This window comes from Corella eumyota, chromosome 2, assembly GCF_963082875.1.
Source record: "Corella eumyota chromosome 2, kaCorEumy4.1, whole genome shotgun sequence".
Lineage (NCBI taxonomy): Eukaryota > Metazoa > Chordata > Ascidiacea > Phlebobranchia > Corellidae > Corella > Corella eumyota.
In genome coordinates this window covers 1,147,163-1,162,470 of record NC_137491.1, presented here as the reverse complement: position 1 = coordinate 1,162,470, position 15,308 = coordinate 1,147,163, and the positions used below count along the sequence as shown (strand labels likewise).

General features: G+C 30.6%; 3 protein-coding genes across 3 annotated transcripts; all 3 read right to left on the bottom strand.

Moving 5' to 3' along the window:
* Positions 1-136: 136 nt before the first annotated feature.
* On the bottom strand, positions 137-8,446 carry LOC145744163 (ATP-dependent DNA helicase Q1-like). Its single transcript, XM_082562282.1, has 14 exons — positions 8,391-8,446; positions 7,340-7,522; positions 6,547-6,726; positions 6,238-6,344; positions 5,541-5,648; positions 4,919-5,009; positions 4,154-4,233; positions 3,614-3,782; positions 3,318-3,466; positions 2,499-2,600; positions 2,017-2,171; positions 1,505-1,596; positions 876-1,095; positions 137-506 (listed from the first exon to the last, which is right to left on the bottom strand). Exons 1-14 carry the CDS (start codon positions 8,404-8,406, stop codon positions 137-139), a joined length of 2,022 nt encoding a protein of 673 aa, XP_082418408.1. The 5' UTR covers positions 8,407-8,446.
* A 634-nt stretch (positions 8,447-9,080) lies between these two features.
* On the bottom strand, positions 9,081-11,915 carry LOC145743429 (11-beta-hydroxysteroid dehydrogenase 1-like). The gene is made up of 5 exons (XM_082561385.1): positions 11,786-11,915; positions 11,206-11,448; positions 10,605-10,787; positions 9,894-10,031; positions 9,081-9,482 (listed from the first exon to the last, which is right to left on the bottom strand). Exons 1-5 carry the CDS (start codon positions 11,868-11,870, stop codon positions 9,277-9,279), a joined length of 855 nt encoding a protein of 284 aa, XP_082417511.1. The 5' UTR covers positions 11,871-11,915; the 3' UTR covers positions 9,081-9,276.
* A 226-nt stretch (positions 11,916-12,141) lies between these two features.
* Positions 12,142-15,045, bottom strand: LOC145743183 (uncharacterized). Its single transcript, XM_082561093.1, has 5 exons — positions 14,699-15,045; positions 14,428-14,597; positions 13,985-14,171; positions 13,452-13,654; positions 12,142-12,569 (listed from the first exon to the last, which is right to left on the bottom strand). Exons 1-5 carry the CDS (start codon positions 14,796-14,798, stop codon positions 12,264-12,266), a joined length of 966 nt encoding a protein of 321 aa, XP_082417219.1. The 5' UTR covers positions 14,799-15,045; the 3' UTR covers positions 12,142-12,263.
* Between the last annotated feature and the right edge of the window lie 263 nt (positions 15,046-15,308).

The window sequence follows — 15,308 nt, the reverse complement described above, 5'->3', positions numbered from 1 at the left end:
AATTAATTTAAATTTTAAAACAAGTAGAATAGCAATGAATGTAAAAGTATCAAAATAACAACAAAAAAACTGAATATTAAATTAAGATATAGAAAAAATGAGCACAGTTAACCAAAAAATAAATAATATTGTTTTGTTATTCACTGTCAGTGAAAACAATAAAACTTTTTCTTTTAGAATTTGTCGCTAATTTTAAATTTTTTTCAGCTTCAATTTTTCTTTTTTTTGGTATTTTATTTTCTTCTTTTTTAACTTTTAAAACTTCTTTGCTTAGATCCAATTTATTTTCAACTTTTACTGAATTTTTGTCCAAAACTTTTTGGTTATTTTTTTGATCAAATTTTCGAGTCAAAATTTTGCAGTAAAAATCAGAGTTTCCAGATAATTCTTCAGGGTTCCCAAGAGAAGGAAAGGTGACCTTTACATTGGTGTGTTCAAGGGCAAGATGTAAAGGTCCGGGTACAATGTAACTAATTGTGGTGTATGGAGTAAAATGAAAATCCTCACTATAAAAAAAGTAAATTTTAGAAAAATAGTTTTAAAAAAAAAATTAATTTTTTTTTTTTTAAAACCCCTAAATTTTTATCGGGTAAGGGTTTGCGGTTTGGTACGTGTTTTGGCTATGTATGCACGCTAGGCTTAAAGGCGAATAGTGTGGTATTAGTGCGGCTCGAACCCGAAACCTTTTAACTCGTAGTCCACTGCCATTACCGGTTCACCACACAAAATTTATTTATTTTAGGTTTTGTATTCTTAAATAAACCAAAAATTTCCATAAATTTTTTTAAAAATTTTTTTAAAATATTAAAAAAACTTTTGTTAATTAATTTAGGTGCTAATTTATTAATAACAATTTTAGTTAATTAAAAACTTACGCTAAAAATTCGTTTATCAGCATGTGAACAATTAACCTTTGAACCTGGGTTGGCTTCAAACTTTTAAGGTCAGAGTTCAAGGTCTTTTGTTTACCCTTGCCACCCGCAGACTCCATCAACTTTAACCCTGTGACCCTGTGACCTTCACCGAGTGATTCGCATGAGTGAACAATGTTCAGTAAAGCGTGACATTGGACTGTCATATCTTTAATTTCACTTTCTTGAAAATTTAATTAATTAAAAGTTTTTAACTTTAATTAATAAAACAAAATTTCTTTAACAGAGCTGAAAAAAATAATTAAATTAAAAATAAATTTTAAAACAAATTTTAAAGCAAGAATTTATATAATTATCAAAAAATCAATATTTAATAGAGCTTAGTAGACATATACACACATGTATGTCCAATTTATAAGACTACAAAATAAATAAAACTGCTGTTAGGGGTGCGAAGAAAAATTATTACAAGCAAATATTAGTTGAAAGTTGCAACCATATTACAACAATTAAAATCCCTACTGTAGGCCGGACCATCAATTAGTTTACTTGAAAATTGCTTAAAACATTTAAAATAAATAAAAGAATTTGAAAAATACATAAAATATTAGAGAAAAAAATGTTTAACTTACTATGAAGGTTGGAACACACATCACACATTTTATTACAATTTATTAAATCCCATTTTTCCCCAAAATATCTTGAAATTAGATTTCGTCGACAACTTAAAAAAAATAGAATTGTAAAAAAAAAATTATTTTTAATATTGGAAAAAAATTTTTTTTAAAAAAAAAAATTTTAAAAAGTTTTAAAAATTTTAATTTACCGACAGCATGGTGTAGTAAAAAGAACACTTGCTACATTACATAAGGTCGTTGGTTTAATCCCTACTGCTCTCATGCCGTAATGCTTTTGGGTAAGGCGCTATAAACGATATGAACTCCTGCTGGCCCAGCACTTAATTAGCAGTTTAATTATCAAAAAATTATAATCTATAATATTCCAAACTGTCACAGACAACTTAAGACTGGGTTGGGGTAACTAATGCTACTCTATGTTTAGGTCGTTAAGTCAGCCTTCACAAATCAATACAAAAAAAATACAAAATTAAAATGAAAAATTGCAATTTTTTCAAAATTTTTACGTGTTTAAATCCTGGCAATATTTAACCATTTGGTTTAAATTTTCCAACCCAGTTTTTTCTGTCAAAATGTAACAACTCTGCCGGAATATATCAGTAAACCCAAAATACAACAAACATAAAGATGATTTTCCATCCCTACCCGCTCTACCAGATTCCTGTTAAAAATAATTAATTTCTTTAATTGTTTTTTTGTAATTAAAGTAAATAATTATTATTTTTTTTCTGTTTTATAAAGATTTTTTTAATTTGTAAAAACTTTAATTTTTAGTTTACAAAATTATTTTTTTTCATATTTTTTCTAATAAAAATAATGTAAACTTTATATATATTTAACCGTTTCTTAAATTTACTTTTTCTGAACACAATTTCCCCTTTTTAAAATTCTTAATCTAACGTTAAATAATTAAAAAAACTTATTCGAAAAACGAATAAAATTATCCTAAATTTCTTTTAATTTCTACAAGTAAGATCTAATATTAAACCTGATAATAATTTTCCACGCTTTTACTGATGGAATGATGAATCACAAATCTCACATCAGGTTTATCAATTCCCATCCCAAAAGCTACAGTAGCTACTATTACCTGAATTAAAAGTATTTTTAAAAAGTTCTAAATTTTTAAAACTTTATAGAAATTCGGAGATTTTGTATATTTTTTTGAAAAATCTCTGTAAAAAATAAGTTTTTATTATTTTTATCGGTAAAGGGTGTGTAGTTAGGACGTGTTTGATCTATCTGTAAACGCTGGGCTCAAGAGCGAATAGTTTGGCATTGGTGCGGCTTGAACCCGAAACCTTTTGGTGAGTTTTAGCTATCCAAAAACACCGGGCTCAAGGGTGAATAATGTGACATTGGTACGATTTGAACCCGAAACCTTTTGGTGTGTTTAAGCTATCTGTAAACGCCAGGCTTAAGAGCAATTAGTGTGGCATTGGTGCGGCTCGAACCCGAAACTCTTTGCTGTTGTTTGAGCTATCTGTAACCACCAGGCTCAAAGGCGAACAGTGTGGCTTGAACCTGAAACCTTTCGGCTCGTAGTCCGATCTCATGACCGGTTCACCACACTACCGCACATAAAGTTTAAGGTTATTTATTTTAGTAATCTATATTAGGAATCTTAATAAAGGCATACAAATATATATGTCCATTTTATAGCCTTGTTAATTATCGCAGACAAATAATAATTGCGAAGACCAATAAATTTCTGTTATTTCGACAATTAATATCGATTAGTATATATAACAGAAAAATAGCATGTTAAAATAAAACAACCAAAAATTTTTTTTAAATAATTTGAAACCTGGATATTATTTTGTGTCCATTTTAAATGAATTTCATTTTTCACTTGAGCTGGCATCAAAGCATGATACGGGGAACATTTTAATCCTAATTTGTTCAATTTATCACTGACTTCTTCACAATTTTTACGAGAGAAACAATAAATTATTCCTAAAATTTAATTTGTTAATTAAAAAAAATATATAATCAATTTTTAATTTTATTTAGAAATGACCCATTTTTTTCGTGATAAAAATTAAAAAAAAAAAATTTTTAACCAATTAAAAAAAGTTTTTAAATAAATAACTAAATATTCACCTGATTGTTTCTTAAAATTATTGTTTATGACATCATAGATATCCATTATGACATCATCAGTTTTGTTCGGTTTAACTTTAACTTGATAGAACAAGTTTTCACGGTTGAGTGGAGTTTTAAAAACAATCGAAAAAGGGATATTTAGAATCTCCATAATGTCATGCGTTACCTTGGAAATTAAATATTTGAATTTAAATACAATGGAGCCTAACGAACAATTTAATTTTTAGGTCTACAAATAATTAAAACTGCCATTTGTGGTGCGTGGTTAAATTATCACGAGCAAATAGTGTTGCAAACACTATAGTTGCGACCATATTACAACAATTAAAATTGACACTATATAGTGAAAATTAAATCTATATATAATAAAGCTTAGTAGATGATATATAAGTATGTCCAATTGATAAACAAAAATAAACATTCCCAAATTTTGTTGACATACATTTGTTGCGATAAAAAAAACAAAAAAAAAACATAAAATTTGTAAAAATAATTTCAAAAAAGTCCACATTTCTGAAAAACTTAAACTTATTTCACCTTATCAGTAGAAGTTGCAGTTAAACCTAATATTGGAGAGTTTGGAAATTGTCGTTTTAAAATTCCAAGTACTTTGTAATCTAAATCAGAAGTTAATTTCAAATTAAATTAGGTTTTACATAGTAGGAACAAATTTAAATTCAACTGGAAAAGTCACTAACTAAACATAGAGTAACATCAGTTACCCGATCCAACCTTAAGTTGCCTTTGCGGTTTGGGATATTATAGATTATAATTGCCCGATAATTAATCTGCGGATTAAATATTGGCCTAGCGGAAGTTTATATTTTTCCTTAAGAACACTAAATTATAGAAGCAGTAGGGATCAAACCCAGGACCTCATGGAGACAAACAAAGTGTTCTAAACGGCAGCATGGTGTAATGGTCATAACATTTCCTAAACAACATAAGGTCCTGGATTCAATCCTTAGTGATCTCATGCTGTGGAACCTTTGAGTAGGGAATAAATAATATAAACTCCTGCTGAGCAAACACTTAATCAGCAGTATAATTATCGGGTAATTATAATCTATAATATCCAAAAACTGACAAAGGCAACTCGAGACTGGGTCGAGGTAACTGATATTACTCTATGTTTAGGTTTGACCTTACCACATTGAGAATAAAGATATAAATAAAAAACACTACTTTCTGTTGATATTTATTCATACAGATAACCTTAACACATTAAAATCAAAAGAAAATAAAAAAAATGTAAAATAGCAAGAAATTGTCATAATTCAAAATTTAAAACTTAAAACAAACCAGGTCTAAAGTCATTTCCCCATTGACTTGCACAATGAACTTCATCGATTACAATTCGTGACAAGTTTCCACTTTTGTAACATTTTTCCAACTAAATATCAAGTTTTTATGATAATTATAACAAGCATAGGTGGGCACAGTTAACTCAGAAAGTAACTTCGTTAAGTGATAATTCGTTACATAGTACATTAACTTCGTTAACAGTAATAAGTTAAATTAAAAAAATGTAACGGTAGTTATCAATAACCATTATTGTTAAAATTTAAATAAAACAAACAAAAAAACGACCCTATTTAAAAAAACAGCAGTTTTTATCTTAGTTGATATTTTAACTACACGAACGTTAGTTTAAATGACATTTTTAAAACTGAAAGAATGGCCAAATAACAGCGGCCAAATGGTAGTGGCATACATCGTTTTAAAATAATTACTTACAATGTTTCTTTTTAAAATTATTTAAAATAAAAACATAAATATTTTTTAAGATATCAAAAAGAAAATCAGTAAATTAATTTAGTGTAAGAAAAATCGTTTAACTAGTAACTACTTTATGCCACGAATCCAAACAATATAATATTGGAAAGAAAAAGATTTTGTTAAAATGTTAACAGATGCTACCAACCTGAGCCATGAACCTTTTACTTTTTGAGATTTTCTCTGGAGTAACAAACAAAATTTTAAAGTCCGGATCAGGTGCTATCATGGTTTGATGAATTCCTTTAACTTGTTCCTACAATTTTAATTTAGTTTTATTATTTTTAGGTTTATTTATCCTTGATGTGATAAGGATGACTTTACAGCTTAAACATAGAGTCACATATGTTACCCCGACCCAGTGTCAAGTTGACTTTGATAGCTGAGATATTATTGATTAAAATTGCCCGATGATTTTTTTACTAATTGAATTTTAAATTTTCGGGAGCTCATATTGTTTTAAGTGCCTTTTTTATGCCAGTTACAGAGATATAACCGGCAGCAGGGTGTAGTGTTAAGAACACTTGCTACACCACACATGAGGTCGTGGGTTCAATCTCCACTAATCTCATGCTGTAACGCCCTTGAGTAAGGCGCTATAAACGGTATTACCTCCTGCTGAGCCAGCACTTAATCAGCAGTATAATTATCGGGCAATTATAATCTATAACATCCCAAAATGCCACAGGCAACTCGAGACTGGGTCGGAGTAACTGATGTTACTCTATGTTTAAGTCGCGCATTGACTTTCCCACATCGAGGATAAAGATATATACAAAAAAAAAAAACTAAACCATAAAGTTGACATTACATTAAGTATTAAAAAAACAACGTTTTCTACTGACCTTAGTTGAATCAGAATTGAGGGTACAAGCTTTAATTTTGAACTTCTTTGCAGCCATTACTTGATCATCCATTAATGAAATTAAAGGAGAAACAACCAGAGTTATTCCTTCAATATTTAAACATATTTTTATATGTCTTTTATTGGATTATTTCTTAAACTAAACTTAAATTTTGTGCATTTTTGTACTGAAGTGCTTTTTCATTTTTTAAATAAAACAGGCCTAATTTTTAACCGAGTTTTTATAAAAAAACTAAAAAAAAGTTATTTTATTAAATAAAAGTAACTAGTTTGTCTTAAAAGTGTTTACCTTTTGAAATCACAGCAGGTAGCTGATAGCAAAGACTTTTACCCCCTCCTGTGGACATAATTAAAATAACATCTTTCGAGGATAAAGTTGCATTGATTGTCTTTAATTGATTCGGTCGAAAATTTGAAAGTTTAAAAACTTCTTGTAGTGTTTTTGTTACTTCTTTCGACCATTTGAAATCTAAAAATTAATTAAAATTACTTTTAAATAATTTTATAAAAAACATTCTTAGATAATAGTTACAAGGTTTTTTAAAAATCTGGCAGTATGGTGTAGTGGTTGGAATACTTGCTACACCACACATGAGATTGTGGGTTTAATCCCCACTGCCCTTATGCTGTAGTGCTCTTGAGTAAGGCGCTATAAACGATATGAACTTCTGCTGAGCCAGCACTTAATCAGCAGAATAATTATCGGGCAATTATAATCTATAATATCCCAAACTGCCACTGGCAACTCGAGACTGGGTGGGAGTAACTGATGTTATTGTTACTCTATGTTTAAGTTGCCCATTCGACTTTCCAACATTGAGGACAAAGATATATATACAGAAAAAAAAAATTAACTGGCGATATGCTGTAATGGTTAAAACACTTGGCTTCACTACTTAAGGGTCAGGGTTTGAATCCCACTGCTTCTATGCCTAGTGCACTTTTACTTAGTACTTAAAAAGATGAGAACTTCTGCTAAGCACAAAACCAATAAGCAGACTTATCAATTCAATCAACATATATTATAGCTAAAAATTGTAAAAAAATAATACAGCTTTAAAAAATAAAAACAAAAAAAATACCATTTGCCTCCCAATTAACATTCCCGTTCAAATTATCTACTTTTAATTGTTCTTGTTTTATTATTTCATTTTTGAGCAAATTTTCTCTCTTTTTTAATTTTTCTTGTTTATTCTGAAGCCCTCTAATCTGAAGTTGTAGTTTAGATATCTCATTTTTAATTGTTGAATGTTCAGCTTTTAGTTCTAAAAGAATTTTTTGTTAAAATTAAACAAGATCACTTTTTGTGGTTTTAATTTATCCTCGATCCAGTCTGGAAAGTAGGGCAGTTTTCGACGAAATCTTGTGCATGCAAGCATAAAAAAAGGCATGACCGCATGTGCACGCGTACCAAAATTTTTGGTTTAAATACGCCACTACGGAGCGTTACAATTGCACGCGTGCAAATTTTTTTAAAAACCAGGCGTGCAAAACGCCAATATCAGACGTGCAATTTTTTTACCGAAAAAAATCTCGTGCGTGCACACTTCCCTACTTTCCAGACTGGTTTTCGAAGTGAAAAGGTTGACCTCACGACTTAAACATAGAGTAACATTTGTCACCCCAACCCAGTCTTGGATAAACTTCAGTAGTTTGAGATTATTTTGATCGTCATTGCAGATTATTAATATGCAAATTAGTTTTTGGCTCAGCAAAAGTTTATACTATTTATAAAGTTATACTTAAAAGAGCTACAGCATGAAAGCAGTGGGAATCAAACCCAATATATGTCATAACATTGTTCTGATGCTAAATTATATATATATACATATTTAAAACCTTACGTTATTAGTTTTATTTTTAGAACAAGCGTAGCATAATATCTATAAACCCAAAACTTGAGATCCGTGGTTTAATTACGATAACATGGTTTAATTACGATAACATAGTTTAATTAGGATAATGCGTGGTTTAATTACGATAATTTAATTACATTTTTAAAATATTTTAACACAACTTTTAAATAATTCGCCAAAAACTGACAACTTGCACACAGATTAAACCGCCATATTTACAAAATATTACGCTGCCCGTTATTTGGTTTAATATTCCAACTATTACATCATAACTTACCATTTAAAGACGCCATTCTTGTATTTTCACTTAAATTAAAAATTAATCTAAAAAACAAAAACATTGCCGAACATTTAAAAAAATTAGGGTAACCACCTAGACAATAGAAACACAATAATAGTTGAATAAAGTTAGATAAAAAATTTCCTCTTTTAATAATTTTTATTGGAAAAAAAACTGTATTTTAAGAACAAATTAAAAAATATATTTTGTTTATTAAAGCTAACAGTTTTAGTTGTATTGTAATTTTATTATACAAAATGTGTGAAAATAGCAGCGTGGTGTAGTGGTAAGAACACTTGCTACACCACACATGAAGTCGTGGGTTCAATCCCCACTGATCTCATGATGTAGAGCCCTTGAGTAAGGCGCTATAATCGGTATGAACTCCTGCTGAGCCAACACTTAATCAGCAGTATATTTACCAGGCAATTATAATCTATAATATCCCAAACTGGCACAGGCAACTCGAGACTGGGTCGGGTTAATGTACCTTTTAAATAATGACAACATATTAACAGATAATTAAATTAGAAATAATATTAACATTGCAAAAATTTCTGAATAATTTAATAAAAAATCACATTTATAAATATCTGATTAATAATTTAACAAAGCAAATAAATTAAATATTGCACAAAAGATAAATAACATAGTTACAAAAATATGATAATAAGTTTTTAAGGCAGTGAATAGATAAAAAGTTTTGCATTTAAATTTAAAAAAAAATATTAATTGAATAAATTTAAAAAAGGCAAGAAAAAGGCAAAACACTTAAATTGTATAAAAGAAAAGCAAATTTCATTTTAATAAATATTATTTTTTATTTAACCTTCAAAAAATTTAATTTTACTCTGGATCATTCAAAAGATGCTTCAAAAAACCTTTAATTATTACTTTTTACAATTAATTGGTTTCTTAATATATCTGGATATATTTGATGGAGCGTAATAAGAAAACCTATTCGTCTCGGAAAAAATATTTCTTTGTCGCGGTTTATTGCACCTCTTATGATTTCTATGGCACATTCTTGAGCGTTGGACGCTGGTAAATTTGGGTGATTTTTTGTGTTTTTTTTCCCACTTTCTGTGTCTGTAAATTCATTAAAAAACATCTTAAATAATGAAAAACTCGTTGCTATTAGTAGAATTTATTTGTCCCTAATATATGAAGGTCGACTTCATGACCTAAACATAGAGTAACATCAGTTACTCCGACCTAGTCTCGAGTTGGGTTTGGCAGTTTGGGATATTATAGATTATAATTGCCCGATAATTATACTGCTGATTAAGTATTGGCTCAGCAAAAGTTTATACCATTTATAGCGCCTTACTCAAGGATGCTACAGCATGAGATCGAACCAAAAGCATCATGTAATGAAGTTAAAAACGTTTAACATAAATAGAGCAGCAATAAATGTTTATTCTAAGGTATATGCTGACAAATTTTAGGAAAGATAAAACTTAAATAATGGTAAAAAGCATATTCTGTGTAATGGTTTACCTATATAACCTAAGTGGCACAGTGTAACAGAAACATCACTGCTATTAGACGCGAGCTCTAAATCCAAGCTTCTAAAATATCCGTTCAAAGCTGATTTAGTTGAATTGTAGGAGGCTAAAAATGGAACGCCCAGAGACCCTGAAAAAAAATATTATTTAAATCCTTGTTATTTCAAATTTTTTTTTATTTTCAAGATTATTGTTTTGATTCTTATTACTGTTCATTATTTTTGTATATATCTTTATCCTTATTGTGGGATGGTCAATAGTGTAAACATAGAGTAACAACTGTTACCCCGACCCAGTCTTGAGTTGCTGTTGCCTTTATAATTGCCAGATAATTAAAATGCTAATTAGGTATTGTCTCAGCAGGAGTTCATACCGTTTATAGCGCCTTACTCAAGGGCACTACAGCATAAGATCATTTGGAATCGAACCCAGGGCCTCATGTAGTGTAGGAAGTGTTTTGAGCACTACACCACGCTGCCTGTTTTTGTAGCCTTTTACCTATTAACATTGTAGCCCTTTACTTATTAAAGTGAAAATAGTGGCATTTAAAGGCTATTACTTGAATTTAAATAGTTTTTCTAAAATTGTGAGATCAATATTGAAAAATGTTAAAAATCCACTCTTAAAAATGCCAAAAATCACTACTATTTAGTGTTTAACAATAATGAGTTAATTTTAATTCATAATTGAATACAATACACACCATCAACAGATGACACTACTACAATTCTTCCCTTATTTTCTGTTAAACTTTTCATAGCAAGGAAACTAAGGTGGGCATAGGAGATTGTATTTGATTGAAACATCTTCTTCATTGCTTCAATGTCGTTGTAAGATGTAAAGTAAACTCCACCGACATGATTCAACACAAGCATGTCAATACCACCTGATAGAATACAATAATAAGCTGATTTTCAACAGATCAAAAACAAAAGTTTGTAGGCATTTTAAGGCATGCAATTTGTTTTAAAATTAGCCACCATTATAAAGTTTGAGGGAGAATAAGGACAAAAAAAACAAAAGAGACCTAGCTAGGAAGGTAAAATCTGTGTGAGAGAATAAGTAAGCACCAGAATGTACAAAAAAAATTAGCAAGTACTGCAAAGTTTAAAAAAGAATTAGCGGAGACTGCAAAGCATGAGAGAAAATAAGCGGGAACTGTTAAATACAAGAAAGAATTAGCAAGGACTGTAAACTATGACATAGAATTAGCAAGGGCTGTAAAATACGAAGTCTTTCGGAGGATGGTAAAGTACAAGTAATCTGTTTAACTAAAACATTGTCAAAATAATTAACATACGAACCTAATTTATCCAATGCCTCTTTGATAACAATCTCCGGACTTTCAACCTCATTCATATCAGCCGAGATGTAAAAAGCATCAGGTGATCCCAGCTTCTCACATTCCTCCACAACTTTCTGAAGTTTTGACTCAGTTCGAGCCGTGACCAATAATCTTACTCCCATTTCTGCCAGGTGCCTGGCAACCTCACGACCGATGCCACCACTGGCACCTGTCACAACAACGCGCAATCCTTGTACATCATCTGTGGATATACACAATACACTATAGTTAATTAATTAAAAAAGATGTTTTAATATATTTCTAAAAACATTGCACCATTTTTTTGAATATATCTTTATCCTCGATGTGGGGAGGTCAAATGCGCGACCAAAACATGGAGTAACATCAGTTACCCGTACCCCAGTCTCGAGTACCTAGACCCAATCACTGTGGCAGTTTGAGATAATATTGATTTTATTTGAGCTGCTGATTAGGTGCTGGCTTAACATTTTTTTATACCCATTGTCAGATTGTAACCTCTTACTATCTGACTATCTGACTATGCGTTGTTAAGCTATAAACATTAACAGATTACATACCTTTGTTAAAGTGTTGTTTTTCTTTTAAAATATAGTAGGCAATAACCGACACTATTATCACAAATATAAATTTGAAGACCGCCATAAAGTTTGCCAATAATACAAAAAATATTTTCAATAAAAAATTGTTTATTTCATATTTCCAAAATTCCTTTAATCCAAAATCATTAAATCGCAACGATGTAAACAAACATTATTTTTAAGTTTATCCTCAATAAACTAATAACATTTTTATATTCTGTTTATATTTATCCCTTATAAAAAAAGCTGATTTTTGTCCTAAACATAAAGTAACATTTGAATTTTTATATTAGTTATATAATAATACTTTAAGCTACGCTATCAGGCCTATAAAATAAAAGCTTAATTTGTTTTATATGTTGTATTTATACAGTTGTTCGTAATATTTAACTTAAATTCACACTACATTATTAAAAAGAATACAATATACGGAAATCACCAAAAAAACTAATCCATTTTACAATTGTAAATCTTTAAACTTTGAAATAATGTGCGAACCGAGTGTCTGGTTCGTTTTTTTAGTTTCTTCCTGCAGCGCTCTCAACTGCTCCTCTAGCGGCACGTAATCGTCATCAGCGGGTGATAAGATGACTCCAAGGTTAAGTAAGAACACCAAATCGTGCCTCCTTATTCGTACGAAAGCATCCCGGAGATTAGGGTAGATATTATCGGGTACTGTGCGGTCACGCCATATTTTGAGCATCATATGAGCCTGTGAATATAAGTTTTGTGCGCTGCTAGCTGAGGCAATAATCTGCGAAGCCTAAAAACAATGTTTTATAGTGAAAAGAATATAAACATATGTGGGCACAGTTACCGAAAAAGTAACTTCGTTAAATGGTAATGCGTTACATAATACATCAACATCGTTAACGGTAATAAGTTAAATGAAAAGTAACGAAAGTTATCGATAATCGTTAACATTAAAATTTAAATAAAACAAAGTAAAAAATGACCGTTTTTTAAAAAAAAACAGATTTTATCTTAGTTTATATTTTAACTACGCGAACGTAAATTTGAAAGAAGTTTTTTAAACTAAAACAATGCCCGAACAACAGCGGTCAGATAGTAGTTACATACATTGTTTAAAAATTTTGACGTTTAAACCCGATAAACGGCGATATTAAACACAAATACCCTTATATTACCATGAGTTTACTTGTAAAATATTAAATTAGCAGACTAAACGTAACAAAAGCACATTTTAATAAAAGTTAACAGGTCTGAAAACGAATTTTAAATTTAAATTAAAAGTTAAATTTTAACGCAAAATTTTACTTTCTTAATTAACGATTAACGCGTTACACCTTTGTGTATAAACCTAAATTTTATTTAAATTAAAAATATCTTGAAATTTTGCCTGTGTAGTATATTTTTAATAGTAACCAGATCCTTTCAATCCACCTTTACTGATCAAAATCAGTTCAAAAAGTTGCTTCCAGTCGTTTGGTAGCCTTACTATAATTTTTAATTTTACAATATACGGTAAATTAACATGAGTCAATATTAGTTGCAAGTTGCGACCATAATACAATAAGTAAAAAGAGGACTGTCTAACTTGCTACTAAGGGTTAAAAAAATATTTTAATTGTGATATGGAGTAGAACCTTTTACATTGAGGATAAACTAAAAACAAATTACAAACCTCATCTGGTAGAAAACCAAGAGCATACGCCAGTCTTTTCCATTCCTCCTGTGCTAAAATTTGTCGCGCCAAAAAGCTGACTCGGTTGTCAGTGAAAATCACTTTACTTTGCGTGAATGGAGGTGCTGTTACCTCCGGGTTTTCTTCAAGAAGCTCTAGCAACTCAGGCAGTAAAGTCGGCTCTTTAACATCCTTTGGAATCTCTAAACAAAAAAGCTTTATTAGCGCGCTGTTATTTTGGTGACTTTGATTTTTTCCGTATCACATTAAGGTGATAGGTTTTATATTTTTTATTGCGGAAGGGTGTGCTATTATGACGTGTTAGAGCTATCCGTGAACGCTGGGCTCAAGAGCGAATGTTGTGGCGTTGGTGCGGCTCAAACCTGAAACCTTTCGGCTCGTAGTTCGACGCCATGCAATCACTTTTTTGGTACAAGTTAAAGCAAATATTGCTTAACAGCAGCAGCTAGCGGTATCAAAATTTCTAGCCAGCAATTACTATTATTTTATAAAAATAAATATTAATAGCTTACCCTGTACAGCTAACTCCAATCCAATTTTCAGCGCCAGATCGTGTCGTCTTATCCGCTCGAGGGCGTTACAGAGTCTCGATAAAATCTCCTGCGCATGCGTAAGATCGCGCCATGTTTTTAACATCAACGAACATTGACTGTAAGAATTTTGAGCCGAACTAGCACGTCCAGTGAAGTGAGAAACACCCTTGTTACGTCATAATAAATAATAATTAGACTTTTATTTATCCTGTAAGTTTTATATTTTTTATTGGGGAAGAGTGTGCTGTTATGACGTGTTTGAGCTATTTGTAAACGCCAGGCTCAAGGACGAATAATATGGCAATGGTGCGGCTTGAACCTGAAACCTTTCGGCTCGAAGTCTGACGCCACGACCGCTTAACCACACCGTCGGACTCGCGATTAATTAATATTGATACAAGTAAAAAAAAATGGTTTATCACTTGTGGTAGGAATCCGAGAGCATACGCCAACCTTATCCAATCATTCGGTCCCAACGCACGAGCTAGTTTACTAATGGTGTTGTTGCTAAACGTCACTTCCTTAGTGGAAATGACGTCAGCCCTTTTTTTCGTCTTTTTTCCTCCTCTTTTCCGTTTTTTTGCCCTTTTTTCTAAAAATGTTATTTACCTCAGTTAAAACAAATTTATTATCGTTAATTTTTTTATACCCATTAAAAATTAATTTTATCGTTTTTTTATGACGTCATATTACCTTTATCCGCCAATTCCGCCTTTTCCGCTTCTTCTCTTATCCGCATTTCTTCCAATTCCGCTTTTCGCTTCTTTTTTTCTTTGCTTTTGTTGCCCCCCATTTTGAAATAATACAAAAATTAATTAAAAAATTCTAATTAACAGACATTATAACAAATATAATTTTAGACTACGTTTAAAGCTTAGGTTTAAGTTACATATTTTGGTCTGCAATTGGTGCTAGCGTCGTCTGCCAAGTTTATAAAATGCGGAAAGGCGGAATTTTTTTGCGAAAAGAGCGGAATTTTTTTGCGAAAAAGGCGGAATTTTTTTGCAGAAAGAGCGGAAAAAACCTTACCCTAATCTTTTCTTGTTTTTAGCACCACCCTTATTTTAGTACCACCCGTTTTAACCGGCAGACGGACGACGCTAATAATGCTTTAAACTTTTTCCGTTTTCCATTGTCTTTTAATTGAACAAATATTCATTTTTTTATTTTAAGATAAGTAATTAATTTTGGATTTAAATTTTCCTATTGCGCAACTGATGGCCCTAATCTTAGTAATAACGAAGTAATTTTGCTCAAAATTAATATAACCTTTCGTTCTTGACATACAGTCAATATAATTAGT